Source organism: Ceratotherium simum, chromosome 2 (genome assembly GCF_057802395.1).
Source record: "Ceratotherium simum simum isolate JZ-2026a chromosome 2, ASM5780239v1, whole genome shotgun sequence".
Taxonomy (NCBI): Eukaryota; Metazoa; Chordata; class Mammalia; order Perissodactyla; family Rhinocerotidae; genus Ceratotherium; species Ceratotherium simum.
The window spans coordinates 4,451,616-4,477,510 of NC_141901.1; the positions used below are offsets into that span (position 1 = coordinate 4,451,616).

General features: G+C 48.6%; 1 protein-coding gene across 1 annotated transcript; it reads right to left on the reverse strand.

The window, feature by feature from the left end:
- Positions 1-198: 198 nt before the first annotated feature.
- Positions 199-24,955, reverse strand: STYXL2 (serine/threonine/tyrosine interacting like 2). Its single transcript, XM_004425080.3, has 5 exons — positions 24,846-24,955; positions 13,291-13,385; positions 9,977-10,208; positions 8,029-8,246; positions 199-3,194 (listed from the first exon to the last, which is right to left on the reverse strand). Exons 1-5 carry the CDS (start codon positions 24,953-24,955, stop codon positions 382-384), a joined length of 3,468 nt encoding a protein of 1,155 aa, XP_004425137.2. The 3' UTR covers positions 199-381.
- Between the last annotated feature and the right edge of the window lie 940 nt (positions 24,956-25,895).

The following is a 25,895-nucleotide window of genomic DNA, read 5'->3' on the forward strand; positions in this document are numbered from 1 at the left end:
CCTGCGTTCCCAGCCTTCCTGGAGGTAAGCTGGAGTCTTGGACAAGCTATGCCTTTGCAAGCTCACCTCTCCAGTCTGTGACGAACACTATCAAATACATAAGTGAAGCACCAGAGCGTAGAGGACATCGGGCCACAGAAAGTGGTGTCAGCTGGCTCAGCATCCGGACCTCACATTGATGGCTCTCCTCCTCCGCCTCCTCCTTACCCTACTTCCAGTGCCCTGCTACCTGCTACCTCTCATTTTGGCTCTGCCCCTCTGGATGATTCTCTCCACGTCCCTGTCCTTGATGGGCGGTGGCAATGTGTGCCCTGAGCCCTGTGCTAAGCTGTATGGCTTCTTCCTGCGTTCTCAGTCTCTCCCAGGCCCACCTGGCCCGGCTTAATCCTCCCTCCTCCTCTGCAGCTTAGTCCTGGTTTCTTCCTGCCGGCGCCTCCAGGCAGCAATGATGGCTTCATCATCCATTTCTTCCTCTTCCTCTCTGTCAGTGCTTCTCCGATACTGGGACCGCCGCCCTGAAGCAAACCTCCCTTCTTCTCTGTTTTCTGTCCTCTCTTTCTCTCCCTCCTCTTCAGACCGCGTGAAGCTCTGGGTGAATTTCCTCTTGGCTCCAAATTCAGCAAAGTCTGACCTGGATGACTCTTCCACGTCTTCCCAGTCCCTGGGCCTGGCCCAGTTTGGACGTCGTGGTTCCGGGGACTCTCCCCCTTCGGAGGGCTCAGGGGTCCGGCGGAAGAAGTAGGGCTCTGGGCTTTCCTCGCGGGAGCTTGAGGTTTCACTGAACATCGACCTGGAGAACTTGTGCATCTCTTTGCCCTCCCTGGTGGAGGAAGAAGAGAACCGTGACGTGCTTCTGACAGAGCCGCCATTGGCCTCATGGTAGGAGGCGGTGTCCTGTTCCTCTGACTGGGATTTGGAGAACTTGTAACTGGAGGATTTAGACTCTGTCTCCCGGAGCAGGGACGATCTAGTGTACTTCCCCCTGGAGCTTCCAGACCAGTCGCTTTGGGGAGGAGATTTTTCCTCTGTCCTGAGCCCACTGAGCCACTTATTAATACTGCTATCCATCTCCTTGCCAGCTCTGCTGCCACTTCCATAGCCATCAGAGACAGCCAGGGAGGAGGAGGTGTCTGCTTCAGGTTTTTGGGAATTACTGCGGGAAGAATAGCGGAAGCTCCCTATCGCACTGTCAGTGTCCTCATCCCTATCACCCACATCATCATCCTCATCTTCCTTGACCTTCTTCTTCTTGAAAAGGGAGCTGCGTTTGTTGTCAGAGGCCAGCTTCTCCATTTTGTACTCAGACATCTTCTCCCTCAACTCCATCTGCATCTCCCTCTCCTTCCGGCCAAGTTCCTTTAGGTCAATATTGTCAGCAAAGAGGCTATAGATAGGCTTGCTGGTCCCCTTTACTTTGCTCCCAGTACCTTCGGCCCTCGAGCTCAGCGTAGTATGGGAGGACAGCACAGAGGGCGTGTCAGAGCTGGGTCTCGGCTGGCTTTGAGGCAGCAGGCAGCCGCCCAGGGAGGAGCCACTCTGTCCACTGAGCATGGAGACTTGGTCATCCCCCAGGCAGCTAGCTGCTGGTGCCACCCTCATGCTTGCAATGGATGGTGAGCGGGACGACAACAGCATTTCATTTTGCTTCTGGGTGAGAGTTTCGCTGACTACATTGGCAATCCAGTTCTGGATACTGGCAATGGAAATGGTGTTTCCAGGCCCCACTGGCAGGTTAGGCAGTGGCGTGGGGTTGGAAGCCAAGCATCCCCCCATGTTGCTTACAGCCTGAGATGGGTGGGAGCTGTGGCTCTGGGCGCTGAGTACTGATGCTGTGTCCCCATCAGCACTGACTGAGGGGGCTGCAGACCAGAACGCAGACAGGGGGATGCTCCTGCTGGCAGCTGAGCTGTCCGCCTCCCAGCTTCCCATGGACTGGCTCTCCTCCAGCGTCTGCTTGCTTCTCTCCAGCAGCTCCAGCCTTCGTTGCCTCTTCTTGGCTGAGGCCATGTCCTCTCCCTTGCTGAGCTCCACCACCTCCTCCTTGTTCTCGCTGCCCACCTTCTTCTGGTGTTTCAGCTTCCAGGCCTGGTAGGCGGAAAGGTTGACATCAGAGAGGCTCTTCTTCTCCCCTTCTGCCTCCTCTGCACCTTGCTCACTGCTGCTGTCTCCTGTCTCCAAGTCTTTCTTGTGAAATCCAAATTGGATTCTCTTGATCTTCCATCTTTCTAGGGCAGTGAGTTTGTCCTTGTTCCTGCTGCAGAAGTTATAGAAGGAGCTGGCCTCAGAGGACACACTCTCCTCGTCATCCTCTCGCACCCTGCTCCCCGCCTCTGAGCTTGTGTCCACCTCCTCCCTCTTGTTCCTGGAGTGATATCTCTGCGAAGCTTCCTTCTCAATCTCCAGCAGTCTCTGGTTCCACATGTCCCAGGTGCTCTCCGTGGACACAGAGTCGGAGCGGCGTCTCCCACCTCGGTTCTGGCTGCTCGTCTCCAACTGCTGCTTCAGGACACGTATGTCATGGCTGGTTACACTCTCTGAGGTGCTGCTCTCGCTCAGGGTGTGCCTCCGTCTTCTCCCCACAAAGGAGCCAGCATTGCCCCCCTCCTCCTCGTCCTCCTCCCTACTCCAGCTCCGGTGCCCTTCTGCCTCGTACCTCTCATTTCGGCTCTGCCACTCCCGAATGATCCTCTCCACGTCTTCATCCTCGGGCTCCTCCCTGCCCTGGCCAGAGGAGGCTGAGCACCTGCCGTCGTCACCCTGGGGGACCTTGCCTGTGGGGAGGCCCTGCCTCTTCTTCCACTCCTCATATAGTTTCTCCTCCTCATCTTCATCAATGAGGGTGAGAGGCTTAGAGGCCCGGCTGGCCTTCCCCAAGGAGGAGCCACTCAGGTGGCTGGTGGTGTCATCCTCCTCCTCCACTGTGAGGGCATGCACTCTGGCACCAACAGTGCTCCCCACATCCTCACCCTCGTCTGCACCACCCTCCTGGCCACAGTCCTCTTCTCTCTCTTCCATCAACTTCTCGTTGAGCTCCCGGAGCTGCTTCAGGAAGCCGTCGTTGGGGTGGATGGCCCGCTTCTTGCGCACAGTCATCAAGGCCTCCAGGATGGCCATGTCGTGGAAGATCATCAGGTAGGCCACCACCAGCACTGCCGACCGGCTGATGCCCATTTCGCTACTGACCAGGACTCTCCCTGAAAAGAAAACACAAGAGATAACGAGGTAACTACAGTGACTTCCTTGTACTTTTTTTAAAAGTACTGTTTTGATGTGCTGGATCTCATGTTTACATTGCCTTTGGTATTCATCCATGCTCAAGTCCCGTGAGGGATGAGCATCATTGTCCCCACGTCACAGATGTCAGACAGAGCAGTGAGGCTGCCCTGTGCTTGTGGAAACATTTTCTGCATTGTCTGAACCTGGGCAGGGAGCGGGTGGGGAGAAAAAGAGATAACCACTGGCCCCACTTTTGAAACACTGGCATGCATTTCTACTTTCTCCCTGCCAAACTGAGCATCAGAGAGAGGAGAAATCAAAGAATGGGGGAAGAGGGAAGAAAGAAGAAAAGAAATGAGGCTAAGATTGATGATTCACAGAGACGTCGAATCTCAGTGTTGGAAAGCCCCACAAGTCACAGCAGAAACTTGAGAATTCCCTTTCCAACAACATCCTTGATCCTGGATCACCCATCATTCAGCCTCTGCTGGATGCTTCCAGCGACAGACAGCTCAGCATCTCTCTTTCTCTCTCTCTCTCTCATACACACACACACACACACACACACACACACACTCACCCTCACTCCGTATTTAGATCGCTCTAATGTTTTGAAAATTTTTTCACACGTTAGGGTAAGGAATAACTTTTTGTAACAGGCATCCAGTGTTTCTACTCTGACATTCTAGGGTCAACAATGAACACATCTGTACGAACCAGGTCTTTTATACAAAAATCTTTAAGAAGATAACTCTCATATTCTTTGCTAATTTTTTTTTCTTTCCTGGATATGCTGGGTCTTTCCATCATTGTTCGAACATCTTTTCATGTTCCATTACTATACTAGCCACTCTCTTCCAGGTCAAACTTTAATTTGCCAGTTTTTCTCCTAGAAGTTTGTGTCAGGATGGAGCAAGCTATTTCAGGTTCGGACTGACCCACCCAGAGCAGCGTGGGCCCCTCGCCACCCAATGGGCACTCAGTGCCCATTCTGGGCACTGAGCCTTCATTGATGCCATCTAAGCTTGCGGTACAGGTGGATATGTCACACAGTGAACTCAAATTATCTTTTATATCAGTTGAAACCTATAAAGCTTTTTAAAAAACTCCTAGTAAGTCACGTGTCTCTTATCTTGTAACATTTTTTTAACATAAGGATAACTTTACAAATTCCCATTAATGTTTTTGGTAGATATAACCTGTTGTTATAGCCTAACAGAAACTTTTGCAAGTCTCAACTCTGCCATTCAATAGATTAGTTATCCCCTGGCCTCCTCCTCTGCTTTGCATCCTTCATAAACGCGGCAAACGTGCCCTCTATGCCTTCATCCTAATGGCTGTATGAAATGCAGCCTGGGACCACTGCAGACCTCCCTCCAGGCTGTCACCAGTCTATTTGCCAACAGTCTTTGGGGATGTTTGTCAAATCGGTTGAGTCCTATCTAACAATATGGGATGGGGGTGACTTTTATTAGTGTATCTTTGCACCAGTTAAGACCACATCATTGTCACACAGGACGTCAGAGACCAAGACAAGACTTGAGGGAACCTGAGGCCCAGTAATGCTGAAAGGCATTGTTGCCAAGGGCCAGCAGTCACTTGAGGGAGGTCAGCGAGCAGAATAGAAGCCGCTCAAGGAGCATCTACAGATTCACTGTCTTATCTCCTCCCACCGCCAGCTCAGCGCCCAGCTGTGCCTCACCAAGGCCCTCCCCTTAACAGACTGACCAGGCCACGATCTACTGCTGTAAATTATTACCAAAGTCTCACTCCCTTCCTTTGGAGGTGGAGTTACCAGACCAGCTCCCTTCAGGACACAAGCAGCCCGGCTTCCTCATACGGGCATCAGCTGCTCCTCAGACTTCGTCTGGCAGAGACAGGCGGGGTGCCAGGCTTTCCTATGCTGTGTTCCTTGCACCCTGGGATTCCAGGGAGCCTCAGGGGCAGCCTGAGGGACAAGGGAGAGGCCGGGTGGGTCAGACTCTGGGCGGCAGGATTTTCTATCTTCTCTGTTAGGCACAAGGCAACCCTAATGTCGTATAGATTGTGCTCTGCACAACTCCGGGGGGCGCCTGTCACATCAAAGTCAAAGTAGATTTGATGATGAAAAATTTCCAGCAGTAAAATGGCTTGAGGAAGGTGGTCTTTTTCTAATCTGCAGTCACTATTTTTATTCGTAGCAGGGTTGATGTGGGGGGAGGTCCATCTAGATGTAGTCCCTCTGTTTAAAAAATTTGAAGGGTACAGCTAGTGGAGAGAGCATTGGGCTTGAGTCAGAGAGGGTTCAAGTTCTGTCTACGTTCTCAAGATGCCTTTATATGGCAGGTATTTGTGTTGTATCCTCCCAATTCATAATTCTCCTTTTCCTCAGAATTTCCCCCTCTCCACACCGCAGGAAAACAAGAAGTACTTGCCCAGAAGCCACTCCATTGCCACCATGGATAGAATTCAATGTAGACAAAGGACTAGAGTCTGCCAAACAAATTCTTTCTCTAGGGAATTTGGAAATGGGACTGAGGCAGGAAGTTAGCCCGTTAGGCTAGGCCTGTGGAGGGCGGTGCTATCTGAGGCAGAAGGAGAAAGAGAAGACGGAAACCAGGAGTCCTGAGGTTGGCCAGTCCTTGTTCCAGATCGTCCTGGGGGCACATTCCTGTCTTTAGATTTCTTCTTCTATTGTTATAATTAACGCCTTTGATGATTGTTAGGTAGTTTGAGACGGTGTCTACTAACTAGCAACCAAGAGCACCTTGATTATTACACCGTGGCAAAGTCACTGAACCTTCCATGGGTCTCAGTTTCCCAATTTGTAAAACGTAAAGAACCTTCTCTCATGAGGTCATTGTGATAATTAGGTAAAGCTCCAGGTGTTAGTTTCGCCTTCCTCCTAGTTAAGAACTGACTCCCAAGCACGCTGGAGTGCAGAAATCAGAAACTCAGGCTCCGGGGGTAATTCTAGGGATGGTGAGCGCTCTCTGCGGAGAAAAAGGAGGGTGAGGCTGATGGCAGCAAGGGGACAGCAGATGGCCTGCGGAGCGCACGGCCGCTGCGGGTGCTGGAGCCTTCACTCGTCCGACCAGCGGTCTGCGAGGGCGGAGCTGATGCACTCGCCCGCAGGCCCTGCTGCACCGCAGCCGGCCCGCGGCCCCAGCCCGAGCCGGCGTCCGGGAGGGAATGCTGCCGCCTTCCTCAACCCGCCAGGAAACTTCCCTGCTCGGCGCGCCTCCTCCCTCCAGCCTCGGGCAGCTTCTCCCGCCGCGGCCTCTGCTCTCGCTCCGCCCTGGGGATGCGTTTCGGCTCTGCGATCGGTCTCTCCGCCCTCGGCGGCGTGGGGCCGCCGGCCTGTGGCCGAGTCCACGCGCGGCTCCACCGCGCAGCCCGCGCCGGGCTAGCGGGCCGTCCGCACCGCCCAGGAGGAGCAGCCCAAGACCCCTCTCCCGCGGACGTCTAGCAGACACACGTGAGGCCACATGGTCAGAAGAATACATTTAAAAGTAGGGTTTGTTTGTTTTTAAGCCTTGAAAAGGGGAGAAAACTATTTCATATATATATATGTAATTTATACATATACATGAAATTTATAAATTCATAAATTACATTTTAATAAAAATTTATGCATATAAAAATATTCCCTCGGTAGATCGATAGATAGATGGCTTTTCCATTAGAAGTCACTCTTCATGGCCACTGGCCACTGGCCATTGTTATCACCAGCTGCCACTGGTGATGACAGGCAGCGTCCTTCCCCGCAATCATTAACAATATTGTTTATTATAGTAATGGCTATAACTTTTTAAACACTTATTATTTGCTGAGTGCTGTGCTAAGTAAGCCCTTATTGCGTTTTTAAAATTTTAATCCTTACAGTGATTTTAGGAAGATTAGATCTCTTTATCTTTGTTCTGTATGTAAGGAAACTGAAGCTCCCTGGGACCAAGGAAAGGCCTGAGGTCCCAGGTATACCCTGGAGAGCACAGCAAATCCCGGCCTCAAGCCCAGGGTCCTGAACACCCACCACCCCCACTGCATGGGCTCAGCACCTCCTCGCTGGATGCCCCATTAGCTCCGTGGAGGAGCCTCCCCTCATCTCTCACCTGGACTGCAGCCACAGCCTCAGTGCTGCTCTCCTCATCCCAGTCTCACCTCCCCACCCGTCTAGTCTCCAAAGCCCAGGGAGAGAGTTTTCTAAAACGTAGATCAGATCAAGGTGCCTTCAGCTCCCTTACCTTGGCCTTCAGCTTCCTGCATGTTGGGGTCCTGCCTCTAACCCTCGTCTGCCGTGCTAACCCACACTCGCCTTGGGATTCCTGGGCACACCGAGATGATTCCACCTTAGGATCTTTGCACCAGCACTTCCCTTGGCCAGGAATGCTCTTCTTCCAACTTTTTCGTGGCTAGTTCTTCTTGTCACTCAGCTTAAATGTCCCCTTCTCAGAGAGTCCTTCTCACCCACCCTCTCCAAGGAGCTCACCATCATTCTAACACATCATCCCAGGTACCACCTCTGCCTCACACTTATCAGAGTTTGACTTTTTTTCTGCCTTCACTACAATGTAAGAGGCAAAGGCTAGAAGCTTTGTCTGTATCTTTCACCACAGTGCCTAGAACAGCCCCTGGCAGGTTTCGGGCCCTCAATAATTACTTATTGGATGAATGATTGTCCTTTCCTTTCCCCTCCTCTTAGAATGAGATGACAACTTTCTGAAGACAAATAACCTCCAGACACGGCAGATAATCAAGAGGTTTTCAGAACATTCCCCAGGTCGCTTCTCCCCCATGGAATTCCAGCAGCCTGGAGCAGGCAGACCCCCTCACCTCTGTAGGTCAGCAGGGCTTCATCGAGGAACTCGGCAGCCTTCCGGAAATGCTGGGAGATGTCCACCTCGGGGAAGTCATCCACCTCGACACCCAGGTACTGGATCTCCATGCCAGCATAGAATTCAGGCCCAGTGTAGACACCAGTGCCATGAGCAGCATTCAGGATGTGGGTAATTCCCAGCCTCTTCAGCCTCCCCTTGTTCACAGCCACACTCCTGGGGAGAAAGAGGCAGGGACATTTTTGCCAGAGTCAGAGCTGGACTGAGACTACCACTGAGAATGGGGAGCCTGCCTCGGCTGGGTCAGGAGGGCCACAGCTGGGCAAGTGCCCTCCCTCTCTGCTCCCCCAGGTGTCTGGGACTCACTGCAATTACGGTGATAAAAAGAGGCCAGTGACTCGGCCCCAGCAAGAGAGAGAAGGGACAGGGAGCTGGGCAGGGTAGGGCGGGATGAAGAGGAGAACAAGACTGATGTGTAAGAAAACGTTTGAAGGGTCTAGAGATCTCTAGTTTAAAATCCCATGCCTTGGGAATGGACATTCATCAAGACCCAAAAGTGGCAGACAAAAATAATAATAAAATTAGGTGTGCTTCATATTGATATGGCATGCTATATTTTTCGAAGTCCTTTCACATGCATTATTTTATTTTATCCTGATAATAAACTTAAGAGGTAGACAGGGCAACTATTGTTATTCCCATTTGAAGATTATAAAAATGAATCAGAGAGATTTTATGACTTCCCAAGACTGAAAGGAGAAAAAGATTCTGAACAAGAACTGGTATTTTTGGTTTCTAGTTCAGAGCTCTTTTTTTCTGCTGCTGAATAAGTGGAGTTTAGTTTGACGAGACCCTGAGAACATGGTTGCTCAAGAAGTAGCGAGGCCTTTAGCTGGGGACATCTGGAGACGCCTGGGGTCCCTGGTGCCCACGATGTGAATGCTTCTGGGTCAACAGAGCTAATTAGAGGTCACTTAGGACTTGGTGCCCAGCTCTGGGAATCAGGTTCTGGGCACTTGATTCCTCCACAGTGGAGCACAAGACCCAGTGTCCAGAGCTATTTCCCTACTGCCTGCCCTGGGGCCCCGATTCCCTCCTTTGTGTCTGGATATATAAGTAATTACCCTGGGAGACTATCTTATTAATTAGTCAATGGATCTGTAAAAATTAGTTTCACAAACGAACCTATTGGTACCAATTACGCACTGGCAAGACCCTGAAGGAAAGGAAAAGGATGTGAGTTGTTTTTGGTTTTGTTCTGGAAACCATTGATAAACTTTTAAAAAATAACATTTTTTCTGATTATAAAAGCAATAAATGTTTACTCTAGGAAATCTGTACAATTCTAAAGAAACCTAAAGAAGAGAATAAAAATCACTTGTAGGACCACCTCCTAGGGAGTAGTTAACATTTTATCATATTTGTTTCTAATTTGTTATCTATGCAAACGCACCCACATGCACAGCTATATATTACTCAGCATCATACTGTATATAGATTGTTTTGTAACCTATTTATCCTCTTACTATATTGTGAACATTTTCATAAGTTGGTAAATGTATAAAAATCAATATTGTCAATGGCTCCGAATGTTCCATTATATGGTTGTTAACGGAGGTCATGGGATGATGGTGGGGTGTGTGTTGGCACGGCTCTGCAGCAAGAAAGGAGGCCCAGAGCAGACACCTGGAGGGCAAGGCTATGACAGGAGCCTGGCAGGATGGCGGAGGATGAGCAATCGTGCCAGCGTTTGCCTGAGGATCTCTGTGTGCAGGTGGGCAAGGGGGACCATTCTCCAAGGCGGGGGCTGGGTGACTAGCCAACCAGCTTCAGTTTGCTGGATGGAGCTATTGGGGCCTTTAGTGAAAGTTGGGGGAGTTTCATCTCTCTCAGGCACTATCCAGAGGGGTAGGATAAAGGGTCATGACCCCAGCAGTCAGACTCACTTCTCTGCTATGAAGACGTTGGGCCAGACCTCATCCACCTCGTTCCAGGGGGTCTCTTGGCGGTCTTGGACCAAGGCCCGCTGTAGGTCCAGGATGCAGGGGGTATTGTACAGGCTGGTGTCATCCATCTTCTCCCTGACGCGGTTGTACAGGTCCTCCACCAGCAGCTGCTCGGCAGACTCCAGCATGCCTGAACACTCTGCCTCGGCTCTGACCCCCCGAGGCTTGAGTTCTAGAGGGGACAGGCAGCATTCTCATCCAAGAGTTAGGAACCCCACGGCCTTCCCTGCTCCCTGGGAGAACCCACTCTTGGCCAGTTTGCCGCCAGGACTCTGGGCGTGAAACGCCAGCAGGGTCTGCCAGGAAGGACTTTGTGAGGGCCCAGGAGCCCTGCATGGGCCTGGACCCTTGTGGTCCGGATCAGCAGCAGTACGGTGTAGACGTGTGGGGGAAGCAACACCAGTTTCCCTTACCTCCCATATTTCTCTAAAGCTGGCTGATAATTTCTTAGACTGAGGCCCTTGCGTGTGTACCTGGTATAAGCCCTGTAACCCCAACAGCGACGGGACAAAGTGGATGCTCAGGAGCTTTCACCAAATGAATAAATGGCATTCTTGCGTTACATAGTGCACCCTGTTATTAGCTTGCCTCCTTTACATATGGAATGCAAATAAGCCCAGGGAAAGGAAAAGTTCCAGCTGTCATTTATGCAAAATCATGTTTTAACACACATTTATTCATTATTTCATCTATTGTCTGCTTGCTCCCCCTGGAGCGTAGGGCCTGTGGTTCTCAGCCTCCCAGCTCTCCGACAGGCGGCAAAGGTCTGCCATGAGCTCCGGTGCCAGGCTCAGCACAGGACTCAGGGCCTTTGTGACAACAGGCCCAACAACTCCTAGTCCAGATGAATTCAGATTCCATTCACCCAGGTCTCAAGTGACCCTTTATCTCCTGCCCCTAATATATTTGCTCCAATGTATCAAAATTTGGGGGGGAAAGTAAGATGTTTCCTTTCTCTAAGAAGGGAGACAAGAACAGTGGAGGGCAAAACCTTTCCTCCCATGTAGCAGCCAAAAACACTGAATAGACAGAGAGAAAAAAGGAGTGAGGTTAGGGAAGGAGTGCCCTCTGTGTCAGCCCTAACCTCTTGCTGGCACCGCCTCTGTCCCTGCTGGGTGAAGAGCACGGCCACATTTGGCGAATAGACTCTGCCTTCCTGGAAGGAACTCGGACAGGTGTCTGAGGGCCAGGCTTGCCTGCTCCAGGCCTGCGGGTCCTGGGAGTTCTGGGTTCTCCGGGGCGGAGGACTCCGTTTCCCTAAAGCTCCTCTCTTCCACCCTCTAAACCACCTGATGGGCACCCACATCCCTGCGTCAGGTCTCTGCTCTAAATGTTCTCTGATCTCTGTTTCAAAAGCAGAAAGAGAAAGCCTCTGCAACCCCAGAGCTCTGTTCTGTTTAAAAATAGATGAAGCGTTCCTATTTTCTCCACCACTCAGTTTGCTCCCCGCTCTCCTGGGGGTTTACACAGCAAACGTAAAATCCCCTCTCCTCCCATATTTTTCCTTTGCTACACGTGAAAAATAAAACTCCCAACACCTCACTGAAATACACAGCATTGTCTTCCTCAGCTATTTACATAACAGACTGTGGTTTCGATTTCCCAACCCTTTCCAGTTTAAAACAAATATCCCAGCCCCTCATTCCCACTGCAACTCCTCCTTTCTCTAGGTCTCTGCTTCACACCTCAGGCTTTTTCGATTCCACCCTCCCCCTGCATCAATTTATCCCACTTATTTCTACCACCTGAGGTTTCTTCAGAAGAAAGTGACGCCCACACACGTCTCCTCTGCACTCGCTCACAGCATATGCAGACTTTTGTGAAAATGGAGGACTCGTCAACATACATTTTTACCCTTCTGATCTCCAGTGAGCAGGGCATTGTTTAGAAATATCACCTGATGGTTCTTTCTCTGTAATATATTGTTTTTTCTTCCCCCACCACCCTTTGGCCACTAAGACTAATGAAACTTAGGCTTAATGCCCCAGAGAAGGGGAGGGTAGAGAAGACCTAGAATAAAGAAGGCTTTGCTCAGCTTTAGGGTTCAATGTTGAACGTCCACAGCATCCTATAGACTTGAAAGTGAAGCTTTCAAAGACAGAAAATGGTTTTCTCCCAGCTCCCGAAGCTAGGTTCCTACTTATCCAGAACCAAAGCCTGGAGAGTGGTCCAGAGAGGGAAGCACAGAGCAGGATGATGCAGGATGGAAGGTAAAGGAAGTTCCCAAACACACAAGAGGGAAAAAGAACTTCCAGAGCTAGGGTGGTGCTGGGAGCAATTTAGAGAGAACTTGACAGGGGTGAAGACAGCCTGGCCTGGCTTAGAGCAAGGTGACAGAGACGCCGGGTACGGTGGTAAAAGAAAACAAAAAACTAGAGACTTCTTTGAGAAGATGGGGCCTTCGGGGGTGCTCAGATCAACAAGCAACAGCTTGTTGCTTGTTGTCTCTCCTCATGAGGTGAGAAAGACCTGGGGTTATACAAAGGAGCAGCAAGTATGGTTCTTGTGACTAAAAGCCAGGGAAGGGATCATGGCCACCAGCGGTGGATGCTGAATTAAGCCCAAAGGCCAACTGGGCCCTGTGCTGTCAGCAGTGTGGCCTTTCCCACCCCGCCCCAGCAGAAGTGGGAGAGACACCAAGGCAAAGGGGGCAGAAAAGGGAGGAAAGAATTCGTGAAGGATTATTTGCCCAAAATTGATTAGAAAAAAATCCATCCAATCAGGATGAGCATCCTTGCATGGAATATATGTTCTCCACTCCAAAATTTACTGTGTGAATATTAACATCTCTCCCCACCCCACCTCTCCCCACCTCCTCCCCACACAAACTTCAGTTTGAAAACCATCTTTAAGCACTTGTAGAAATGCAGATCTAAATGTAGACATCCCTGTAAACAGACCTCTCTGGATATGCCTAGCCATTTCTTGGGCTCTCAGGTCTGTGTCTCTAGCATAAGCCATGCCAGGTCCCCTGAGATTAGCTGAAAACTGAATGGGAGGCCCTAGGGGCAGGTCAGAGCTGCCTCCCCGGCTGTCAACTCTAGAGAACTGATCACACTGGTACATAATAATTTCCACCCTGTCCCGCGAAGTTGATGAAAGGGGTTGGCAGAACTGCCTTCTTTGGATCTGCTCCTCTTACTGTGATGGGCAGCACCTGAGAAGCACACTGACTCCTCCCGATGGGCTCCTCCGAGGGTCTCCAGATGACCCGTGGACTCTCCCTGCTCCCACCCAGCTTCTGATGGCATTACCTTCATTGATGATCTGTTTAGCTGCAACGGCTGAGGAGAGGTGAATGGGATCCATGAAAATGCTTTCTGTTTCTGCGTCTGAGACCAGTGAGTACCTGAGAGAAGAGGGTATTCTCGTGAGATGACTCTGGGCAGCATCTGAATGGGAGGTGTTCTTTTTAGACAAGAGACCTGGATCTGATTAACCACAAGTGAAAAACAATGAGAGATACAGGGACTGCCTTCCTAAGTTTAGGGAACCTGAGAATGCAGAGCACTGGGTACCTGTGGCTCAGTCGTCCATCTGTTCTCAGACCAGAGTTGGCCCCCATGTGAGTTGATGTTAATGACATGGTGGTCCAGGCTGTGGAGGGAAGAGGGTGTGTCTGTGGTTGGGGGAACTCACCTTGATGTGGCTTCGCTTTCTCTACTGGGTTCCCACCTTTGGATGTCCTGCTGCTCGTTTTTTTCTCTTGTCCCTGTTCCTCTGTTATCAATACTATGGGATGTCTCTTACTGTGCCTCTACTGGGTTCTGCTGGCTTGGTGGGCCAGGTAGGCTGCCCTCATTCTCTCTGCACCCCACGTCTTCTCCCTGCTTGTAGGGGAGTGGGCTAAGAATGAAGGACTGGACAGCACCATGGGAAATGTGAAGATGTGCTCACATGCACTGTCCTGATTCTGAACACAAGAAGTCAAGGGTCAGCCTGGGCCCAGGGATGCAATAAAGTAACTTAGGTAAGTGTTAGGGTGATTTTCCAGAAAGAATTCAGCAGAGGTGTCCAAAGAGACCTTGGAGGAACATGGGCATCAAGGGCAGAAACAAGGGTTAGGACGCCACTGTAGTGGTGGGTGTCCCCCTCCCTAGTGGGTTCTCCTCTTTTCTAGGGGTTGGGGTGAGCTTTGGGTCTTTTTTGCTTAGTCTTCCTTTTAGGTCCAGGGGCTTAAAAAAAGTGAGAGGCTTTTATGAATACCATTTTTTATCACAAAAATTCCCTCCCTGCACCTTGTCCCCTAGCAACCACTGATCTGTTTTCTGTGCTTATAGTGTGGCCTTTTCCAGACTGTTATATAAATGGAATCTTTTGGATCTGGCTTACTTCACTTAGCAAAACGCAACTAAGAGTCATCCGTTCTATTGCATCAATCAATAATTTGTTCCTTCTTATTGCTGAATAATATTCCATTTGTCAGGCACCTCAGGCTATTGTTGCCATCACTGTTACACTGCCTTGAGTCAAGGCTGGGTATTCCAGAGGAAAAAATGATACTCATGCTGCTGGTTTGGTGGTACTGTGGGTTCTGGTCTTCTTTCTCAATTTGCTTGCTACGATTTAGTTTTCAGAGTCCTCAAAGAGCTGCTGTATCACTCTGTCCAGGTTTTGTAAGGGCAATCCCTGGGGGAGTCCAGGTGAGGGTGCATCTTCCATCTTAACTAGAACTTCTGTCCATTGTCTTTTTGCTTTTGAAAGTCTGAATCAATGTGTTTCCTGATCCCTGCAATTGACCTACGAACCATAGGATTTTTCTTGGTTCCTAGTGTTTAGAAATTTCCCAATTATGTTCGTTGGTCTATTTTTATCCATTGTGTTGGGAATGGATACCATTTTTGGGTGCCTTCTATGAAATTAATCCTGACAAACCTCCCACAAAGCAGGTATTATTATTCCTGCTTTAATATGAGAAAACTGTAGCTCAGAGAGGTTAACAGAAGGCAGTAAGTAAGTGGCAAGGCTGAGTTGCAAAGACAGGGCAATCCTGCTTTAAGTCCAAACTTCTCTCCACCACAATGTACTGACACCATTCAGGGTGGAAAGCGGGGGTGAGTCAGCTGGTGGGATCCCCAGCTGGATCCCCAGGCCCAACATAGGCTTTGATACAGAAAAGTACTCTTAAAATACTTGTTGAAAGCATGGATTGATGGATGAATGGGCTGGGTGGAGTTGAGCTGAGTCCAACGGAGCTAACCTGAGCTAGGATAAGTTTAGTTGAACTGAATTGATTAGCAGAACAATTCTCTTGTAGTAGACATCTGCAACATCAGAGTCCACCCTTGGGAGAATGGTGTGCTCAGGCCAGCAACGCTGTGAAGAAAGACATATATTTGCCAGAAGAAAGGAGTTGCCTGTGACTCTAGGCAGGATGTGGCTAGACCTGCCCGCGCAGCATAAGGGACAGCACAATGTGGCATTCTCATTGACAGTTCCTGAGAGATTTCCGAGAGCAGTTGTGTTGGGTCATTCCCATTCTAGCACTAAGTACTCTTTGTGACCAGAAGGCGTATTTCAAGTAAACATGACTGGCAGTAGGGGTGGATGAAGAGTGAGGTTTGTGGGACCTTATCCTTGGATGTTAGAACTAGAGAGGTCTTTAGAGATCTCATCGCTTTCTGAGAGGTATTAAACACTAGAACACCTGGTGGGGGTGGGGGTAAGCTCTGTAAAGGTACAGATTAGGTAGTCTTATTTACCCCTGTATCTCCAGCACATGGAAAATGATCACGCAGAGTTTGACGACTAATCAACTGGATGGTAGGTAGACAGACGAGTAGATGGATGAACAAATGAATGGCTGGATGAATGGATGGAATATGCGAGGCACTGGGCAAGGTGTCCACATACCACCTTGGGTAGCAAACCCGATGGACTCCAAGGCCCTGCAGTCTCTGGCCCCTTCTTCCTCTCTAGCCTCAGGTTCACTGGGTTCCTTCTGGCTCACTCCTTTCCCATACACTGGTCTTCTTTTGGCTTCCCATCCTCACCCAGTTTCCTTCTGCCCAGGAACTTTGCAGAAGCCCATTTCCAATACCTCGATGCTCAGTCCTCCCGCTCTTCACCCATCTTTCAGATCTTAGTTGAGTCATTACTTCCTCAGGGAAGTCTTCCCTGATCTCTACCTCTTATCGCACCATACCCCTTTCCCCTATGGCACTTCTGTCAGATGCAAGTTTACGTTTATTTATGAAATCATTTGATACACATCTGTCTCCTGTGCCAGACCATGTCCTCTATGAGGGCAGGGACCGTGGCTGGGTACCTGGCTGGCTGTTGTGTCCTCAGCACCTACCACAAAGTCTGGCACAGAGTAAGTGCTTAATCGATACTTTCTGATTCACTGACTGACTGAATTCGCCCTCAGTACTATCATATTTAAGGGAACGTAGCAGTTACAACAATTAGCAACAAGTATTTATCAAATATTTGGTACTTGCTCATCATTTTACTGGGACACCAGTAGCAAACCCAGAAGCAAATGGCCATGTTCTGTCAATGCTAACTCTCTGTCCTTCTGAGGCCAAGATGGACACAATCTTGGAGGCCTGTGTTGGCAATTAGCAATTTTTTCTTATGGTGGGTTAAAGGTGGCCCCAAGTCTGTGACACTCCTCACAAAGAGAGGTAGGGCCTATGTCCACTCCCCTTGAATTTGGGTGGTCTCTGTGATGCTCTGACTAATAGAATATGGCAGGGCCGGCCCCGTGGCTTAGCGGTTAAGTGCACATGCTCCACTGCTGGCGGCCCAGGTTTGGATCCTGGGTGCGCACCGACGCATCACTTGTCCGGCCATGCTGAGGCCGTGTCCCACATACAGCAACTAGAACGATGTGCAGCTATGACATACAACTATCTACTGGGGCTTTGGTGGAAAAATAAATAAATAACATTAAAAAAAAAATAGAATATGGCAGAAGTGGCACTGTGCCAGCCTCTGAGCCTGTCCTAAGGGCAGCTTCCCCTTCCTGCTCTCGTCGCTCTCTCTCTTTGGAAGCCCTGAGCTGCCATACAAGAAGTCTGACTACCCCAGGACCACCACGCTGGAAAGGCTATTGGTCAACAGTCCCTGCTGAGCTCCCGGCCAGCAGCCAGCCATGTGGATGAGCCTCTTAGAGGTGGATCCTCCAGCCCGTCAGGCCACCCCAGCGGACACCACGTGAAACACAGACAGGCTGCCCAGTGGAGTCCTGTCCAGTCCTGACCCGCCAAAAGGGGAGCAAAAGAAAATCATTGTCTTAAGTCATTATGTTTTGAGGTAATTTGTTAAGAAGCAATAGATAACGGGAACAGTGCTATTCCAAGTGCTGAGAAGGGAATTTTGAGCAAAGGCTAAGGCACTCTTCCCCTCATAGTGATACACAACCTAACAAATATCAGCGATGGACCCAAATGTGTTGCGCTTGGGAAGTAACAACAAAATGATGCCAATATGAGAGAGTGAGCCCCGCCACTATGCCGGACTCTGTGGACAAGCTGGGCCCAGGATTCAGGGCAGGCTTGGTTTTAAAATATCAACATTTCATAAAACTAGAGTTAGAGCCTCAAATTTTATATAAATGTGAGATCCAGTTCCATTTCAATAATATTTATTATGGGAGTTTTATTCTTTTATTTATTAATAATTAACATTATTTATACTATTATTAATAAAATAATCATTTTGTTTATTAAGGGTCAGTATTATATAAAATGAGGTTTTGGGGGGGAAAAATCAAAACAAAACCCTGACAAGGTAATTAGCTGAGAAGTCTTGTGCTACTTTGGGGACGAGAAGGGCTTCCTCCTGGAACAGCCACTCATTTCTCCCACGAGGTCAGTTTTTGGTTCCTCTGTGGGCCTGCAGCGCTCGGCATTCTGAGGAGGCTTTCTTACATCTGTGATCAGTATTCCGAGCAACTGGTGCAAGCTGCAAAGGGACGCAGGAGGAGCCCTCACCTGTCAGGTGTGCAGAGAGGGCCGCAGAGAAACTCAGCAGGGGTGTCGCTGGGATCCCGGCCTGGTACTGTCTGTCCGCGAGCCCTCCGTCATGCCACTTTCCCTAAACAACATTGACTTCAGATTGTGTGGATTTGGTTTTAAGTGACAAATACCAGGAACTGAGAATCTGTCCTAAATATACCTAAACGCTGAGGCTATGGGTTTGATAGGGGAAAATTTGAGATTAAAATTTGAAAATAGGAATGACCGAGAAACATCCTCCCTTCTTGTAGGTGTTACCACAAGGTTGGACTTGGCTAATGAGTCAGCAAATCTGAGAAATCATGTTTGAAGACTCGACCTGGTACACTTCTGAGAAGCTGGTGGTTTAATGATTGAGAAAAGAGGAGGGTTAAGAACAGAGTCCCTCCCCAGCCCCGCAGTGTGTCTGTTCTTGGCTGCTGATGCAAAAATGTGAGCAACAGTAAGCTAAGCTCCACATTATCCAGTGTCGAATGTAGGATGTAAATGACAGGCGCTTTTATGAGTCAACTGCTATGAGAGGAGACGTAAACCGAATAGTCATAAAGTTGTTTTGCCACAGACGCAGTTTACTAAGTCTAATAAAGCAGGCGTGGGGTTGGGACTGAAAGGAACTGAGCGGAGAACGACGTTCAGGCATTGAGCAGCTGGTCCCTCATTTTCCACGGAGAAGCAGGATTGCCGAGAAAGCAGCGAGGAAGGAGGGCGAGACCTGAACAACTGGTCCTGTTTCTATTTGCAAGGTCAGAGATGGCAGCCCTACTGGTTTTGATTCATGACCACGTCTGTGCCTCCAGCTGCACACCTGAGATGGAGTGAGAGAACACTCACATAATGACTGGAAAGCAGCGAGGGCTGGCTGTTCAGAAAGACAGGCAAGGAAAGAGAGGATCCAGGATCGATACACACCTCATCATGGGATCAGGAAGAAGCAGCTAAAAAGCCTTGAGTGTGAATTGAAAGAAACAATAAAGCGGAGTTTGATGGTCTTCCTAACCAAGAGCAGGAGACTGCTGCAGCTTTATTTAAACCTGTGTTTTTCAAAATTGCAGACTGTGACCCATTAGTGTATTATAAAATCAGTTCAATGGGTTGTGCCCAGCATCTGGGGGGAAAAAAAAAAGAAAAAGAAAAGAAGGAAGAAAGGAAGAAAAATAGTATTCTAGTCCATCATCCATTGCAAAGATAAGTATAATTTTGTGAAACCTTTTTTTTTTAAATTTATACATACTTATATATACTCTGAGTTGAGATGTCAATGGTATGTCCTACTGTGGATTACACTCAGCAAAGTTTGAAAGCCACCGCTTTAAACAAATCGTCAGGTTGTCAAGACACAGAATGGAGTGAAATTTGGGTCCTTCCACCCAGACCTCCTGACAGCAGATCACTTCCTTTCAAGGAGTCCCTTGGAAATGAATTGGAAGCAGAGGCCCGGGAGGGAGTGTCTTGATTTGGCTTTTGCAAAAAAGATACAGGTTTCTGAGCTCCCTCTAAGTGTTCATTCTTCAGAGAAAGGGGCCACACAGGCAAAGTTCAGGCTCCAAGGAAGGAGAGAAGTCAGTAAACTAAAGCTAATTGATTTTTAGCAAGATGCTTCCTGCAGGCTTCGTGAAAGAGCCGAGGCAGAAAATCTTCATGGGAAAAGAAACATAAAAGAGAAACGTAGCTAGGAGGAGCCATTTCCCAAAGGCACACAGACCTGACACTCCATGCTCCCTTCTCCTGTGCCACCACCACCAGGCACACAGACCTCTCTGTAGGAAGGGCAGGCAGAACGCCGTTACGGAACTTCTCTGAAGGTGGGGTGGGAGAATGCCACCAAAAGAGACTGCCTGCCCAGATCACCAAGGAGTTCTAAAACACTGCAGAGGCTTGAAATATTCAGATCCAAAAGCCAAAGCAAGAAAAGGATTTTGATTTGGAAAGACATAAAGGAAAACATAAAAATATTCTTCAAATCAGAACAAGTGAAGGATAAAGAAGTCTGATCCTTTATTTGGAAAGGAAGAGAAAACTGGTCAGAGCTAAGGAAGAAGAGAAAAAGCAGAGGTGGGCTCCATGTCACCTGCATGGGAGGGCGTTGGGGAGGGGGTAACAGTCTCCTTGGAAGGGCAGGGAAGGCCCGTCTTGAGGTTCGTTTGCATCACAAGCAGAGTGTGCTCATCTGGGTGACTGGGAGGAGATTATGGATATGGGTGAAGGCCACGCCAAGTTGCCCCACTGGACAGGGAGTTTTAAATTTTAGTGTTAACTCATGAATTACCTAGGCAAATTTGCCTAGCTGGGAGATGGATGAATCTCTAGCCACAGGTTTTCCTCCAGAGAGAGTGACTCACAGTGGCTAGGTTTGAATTTAAGGTGTTTGAGGTCAGCGCCTAAGTCAGGCAAAAATGAAGACTGGACACTTCTATCCACTGTCTACACCCCTTTCTTGGGTTCTTCCCCCCCCCAAAGCCCCAGTAGATAGTTGTATGTCATAGCTGCACATCCTTCTAGTTGCTGTATGTGGGACACGGCCTCAGCATGGCCGGAGAAGAGGTGCATCGGTGCGCGCCGGGGATCGGAACCCGGGCCACCAGTAGCGGAGCACGCGCACTTAACTGCTAAGCCACGGGGCCGGCCCCTCTTGGGTTCTTAATTCACCCTAGGATGAGATTTACAGATGAAGTTGGAAATGTTAAGACTCCCTGCCAGGATAGAAAGCAGACTTCAAGCAGACTTCATCCCTGAACAACTCTAGTTGATTGGCAGTGGCTATTTGCAGCACTGGGTGGACTTTTGCAAGGCCCTATCCTGGTTCCACAAGAAAGAGTATGGTTATGTCTCCCAGGGGCTAGATCTAACGCTATAGGAGGTTGAATGGTGGCCCCCCAAAAAGATATGTCTCCTAGAACCTGTGAGACATAAGAAATGCAATCTTATTTGGAAAAGGATCTTTGCAGATGTAACTAAGTTAAGGATCTTGAGATGAGATCATCCTGGATTAGGGTGGGCCCTAAATCCAATGGCAAATGTCCTTAAAAAGGACACCCAGAGAAGAGACAGAGAAGAGAAGACCATGTTGGAGGCAGAGGTTGGAGTTCTGCTGCTGCAAGCCCAGGAACTCCTGGAGCCACCAGGAGCTAGGAAGAGGCAAGGAAGGAGTCTTCCCCAGAGCCTTCGGAAGGAGGGTGGCCCTGCCAACACCTTGATTTCGGACTTCTGGCTTCCCAAACTGTGAGAGAATATACTTGTGTTGTTTTTAAGCCACCTAGTTTGTGGTAATTTGTTACAGTAGCCTTAGGAAACTAGGACTGAGAGTCCGTTGGTGGGGTATTTGCTGACCCAGTGCATAATTTAATTTTAAAAAGGCTCAAGCCTTTAGCCAAAGAGATAAGACAAGAAGGATGGAATTTCAGGCATTTATTAAGTACGGGGAAGACTGTTCAGGCTGGCGACCCAATAGCAATAGGTGATGATCAGTTGCTTAGAATACAGTATTTGCAGAATTAGGGCAGAATTAGAGAAACATGCTGTTTTAACTAGAGTATGCAGGACTCTGGTTAAATAAAAGTTTCTTGACATTACGAGTTACTGAAAGGAATTGGTTGTCATATATCTTTCTCTGGAAAGAAAAAGGAAGAGTATATATATAATATTACTTAATTTCTACCACTGGGTAAAACGGGTATTCCAATTTTATGATTAGGTAATTTATGCAGGCTCTCATGGCTAATACGTGGAACAGCAGACCTGACCGTGACTTTGGCCTCAACTGCACCATTTAAGTTCTTTCCACAGGACCATACTGCCTCTTGAAGAGGGCTTATTTCTCTTTTCATAGCTTAAAAAAAAAAATAACTGCTTTATTTGAGGTACAATTGTTATACAAACTACATATATTTAAAATGTACAGATTGGTAAGGTTTGACATACATGGAGACCTGTGAAACCATCACCACAATCAAGATTGTGAACTTACCCACCATCCCCCAAAGTTTCCTCAGGCCCCTCTCTAAGCCCTCCCTCTACCGCCTCCCTGCCCTATACTCCCCAGGCAACCACTGACCTGCTTTCTGTCACTGTAGAGATTCATTTGGATTTTCTAGAATTTTATAGAAATTGAATTATATAGTATGTACTCTTGTTTGTCTGACTGCTTTCATTAAGCATAATTATTTTAAGATTCATCCATGTTGTTGTATGAATCAAGAGCTCATTCCTTTTTACTGCTGAATAGTATTCCAGTGTATAAACATACCGCAATGTATTTATCCATTCACTTGTTGATGGACATTTGGGTTGTTTCTAGGCTATTACAAACAAAGCTGCTATGAACATTCATGTACAAGTCTTCATATGGACATAGGCTTTCATTTCTCTTGGGTAAACACCTAGAGGTAGAATGACTGATCATATAGGCATAGATGTATGTTTAGGTAGGTGTATGTTTAACTTTTTAAGAAACTGACAAATGGTTTATAAAATGATTGTGCCATTTTCTGTTCCCACCAGCAATGGGATTGTTCGAGGTACTCCACCTTCTCACCAACGTTTGGTATGGTCAGTCTTTTTAATTTTAGATATTCTAATAGGGATCTAATGGTATCTTATTGTGGTTTTAATTTGCATTTCCCTAATGACTAAGGATTTTGAGCCTCTTTTCATATGCTTATTTGCCATCCATATATCTTCTTTGGTAAAGTATCTGTTCAAATCTTTTGTTCATTTTTTAATTGGGTTGTTTGTTCCCTTTTTACTGGGTTTTTAGAGTTTTTTCTTATATATTCTGGAAACAAGTTCCTTATCAGATATGTGATTTGCAAATTTTCTTTCAGTCTGTGGATTGTCTTTTCATTTTTAAAGATACCGTCGAGTCGTTCATCTGGGCTGGTTCTGTGTAATGCAGGGGGTTGATTGGATGATAATTCAAAGCCAACGCAGCTGTAATGGTTTATACCTCAGATTTTATGACGACCATTGTAGGAAGGGATAGTCCATGAAGAGTCACCGCGTGTTTGCCTTCCTTGAAAATTTCTGAAAAGGATTAGCTAATTTGGGATCGATGTCGAAGAACCAATTGCTAAGGAGTATACACAAACCAAGAAGGGCATCAAAACCAAGAGGATTCAGCAGGAGTCACTGAGAACCCAGAGAAAATTTGCTCTGGATGTGGAACCATGCTTTTAGGAAGCTCAGCCCATTCCATGTGTTAGTAGGGCTTTCAGGCGGAGCCTGTTTTTGTCTAGGAGGGGGACCGGCAGGTGGAAGGGCTAAGGATGGAATGCCTTAAAATGGAGGACCTGCAAGTCAGAAGGAGCCTCGGTTCCTGAATCACTGCTCCAGTACCTGTTTTGGAGGTTATTTGAGCGAGAAAGAAAAGTCCATTTGCTATAGCAGCTAACATTACCCTCACTATGATACAAAATCATCACCTATCTCAACCACACAGAAAACTACCTCTGCCTTGTCTGGGAGTGGAGAGAGGGGAGGGATATATTTTAAACCTCTCAATCCTGACAGTTTTTCTAAGTGGGAACATAATGCTGAATTTTGTGTGTGTGTGAGGAAGATTAGCGCTGAGCTAACTTCCGTTGCCAATCTTCTTCTTTTTGCTGAGGAAGATTGGCCCTGAGCTAACATCTGTGCCCATGTTCCTCTACTTTATATGGGACGCCGCCACAGCATGGCTTCACAAGCAGCGCATCGGTGCACGCCCGGGATCCGAACCCCAGGCCACCGCAGTGGAGCTCACGCACTTAACTGCTATGCCACCTGGCCGGCCCCAATAATGCTGAATTTTAAAGGAAAAGTCCCCAAGCTCCATTTGGACAAAGTGCCCTGGCCCCTGAGAGATGAGCACCTGCCGTTGCTCCAGCTCACTCCAGTAGGGAAGCCTTTCCAGCCCTGAGAAGCAGGAGCCAGCAAGACCCCAGGGGACCCGAGGAACAGTGGAGTCAAGCAGCATCAGAGATAGTTGGAGGTCAAGTTACCTTGAGATATTCTAGTTGGGTCTTTCCTTCCCCTTTTATAGATAAGGAGACACAGGCTCAAAAATTAAAGTGATTCTTCACATAAATTTGGTGACAGAGCTAAGATTAGAAGTCGGATCCCCTACTATTATTTGTGGCAGAAGAAAATAGATAGGCACACACACTATTGCTTTGCAGGCAAGTAAGCTTTTCTTTGATGTCTCATGGTTTTTCTTAAAATTTCACGCAAATTTTTTATTCTACATCATAATATATCCTCCATGATTTTATGTAAAAGGAAGTTTTAAATAACTTGTCATAAAATAAAGAGGACTCTCCAGGAAGATGCATCATGTTTATCTGCCCCTGGGCACACTGCCACTTACCCCCAGCCATGCACAGATCACAGTTTGAAAGACACAGTTGCTCACAGATCAAAATTATCTCAGTGCTGGCGCCTGGTTATGGGCCTCTTCCTCTCCTGATGCCTTCAGTTACAGTCTGCGGTCTACCACCCCATATCCAGCCTCAATCCTAGTGAATCGGGTAGAGCTGTCGGACTCCTGTTCACCCTTTCAGGCTCAGGCACGGCATCATCTCCTCCGGTAAGCCTCCTGTGACCCTTCTGACCCAGTTGTTCCCCTACCAGGCCCACCACACACTAGACCCTGGGCATATTAATTCTAGCACTTCCGCCACACGGCAATGCAGTCTCTGTGCACATTTGCCTCCTCCAGAAAGAATGACACACCAAAAGTACTCAATAATGATGGCTGAGCGAGTGAATGTAAGGTGGTGGCTGCAGGCTCCCCGGGCCCACTTCTCCCCACGCTCCCTAGCCCACTCCCATCATGCCTGGAGGGACGTGAAGTTCAGCAAGGGCTCACTTACTGGCTGGGGGAGGGACTCCGGAGGTACCGGGCCTGCACAGCCCTCACGTCGGCTTCATCCTCTTCACTCGGGACTACCTGCTCCTCCTCTGGGTCCCCACCTGTCGCCATGACAGCCTGTCAGCCTCTGTAAGTAGGGCATGAAAAAGGCGATTAGGGAATTTGGTTCTGGAGCTTTTGTGGGGGGACGGGGTATGTCAGTGATGTCACCTCAGTGGAACCAGGAATGGGAAGGTTATCAGATGCTAATACCCTGGTGGGGAAAGGACCCACGGTGAAAACCTAGTCAGACTTGGCCCAGCCACTGTTACCAGGACACCAAGACACACACCCTAGCCATGTAACCGGCCCACTGTGGAGTCACAATATTTAAGAAGAGACAACTTGGCTCCTTCCACAGATGCCAGCAAGGAAGCAGTGAGGGGAACCAGAAGTTTGCCTTAACTATAGCTAAAGCAGTTGAAAAATAGTGAATTCCCCAGACCAGAAAGATCTTTCTGTTGAAACTCCTGGGCATGCGCACTCTCACACACACACACACACACACACACACACACACACACACACGAGCGCGCACACACAGCCCACCTGCACTCGTGCATAACCTTTTGTCTCTACTGGGGGAGGTGCAGCTGGCCTTCTTCAGTGTCTCTAACCAAGGCCACGGGAGTCGTCGCCTTTGGCTCTGGCACCATCCCACAGCCTATTAAGGAACATGAAATCCCCCGGAGCTGGTCCCAGACATGGCTGGGCCCTGACACTCAGGGCAGAGCTGCTGCCCCTCTGCTTGTGAGTCCTGGGCTCACAGGACAAAATGAAGGAGGAGCACACTCACCGTGGCTGATCTGCCTGTATCTCCACACCACGGGGCAGTCACCCAAGGGCTGAGGGGCCCAGATGGAATGGCCAGCACCTCCGACCAGTGAGAGGGCCCAACCTCTCTCCTGTCTTCAGTGCTTCTTCTCTGAGGGGCAGGACAGCTGTTAACAGGAAACCTTAGCTACCTTCTAAATTTAGCCTCTGGCCCCACAGCCTGGCAGATCTCTGGGAG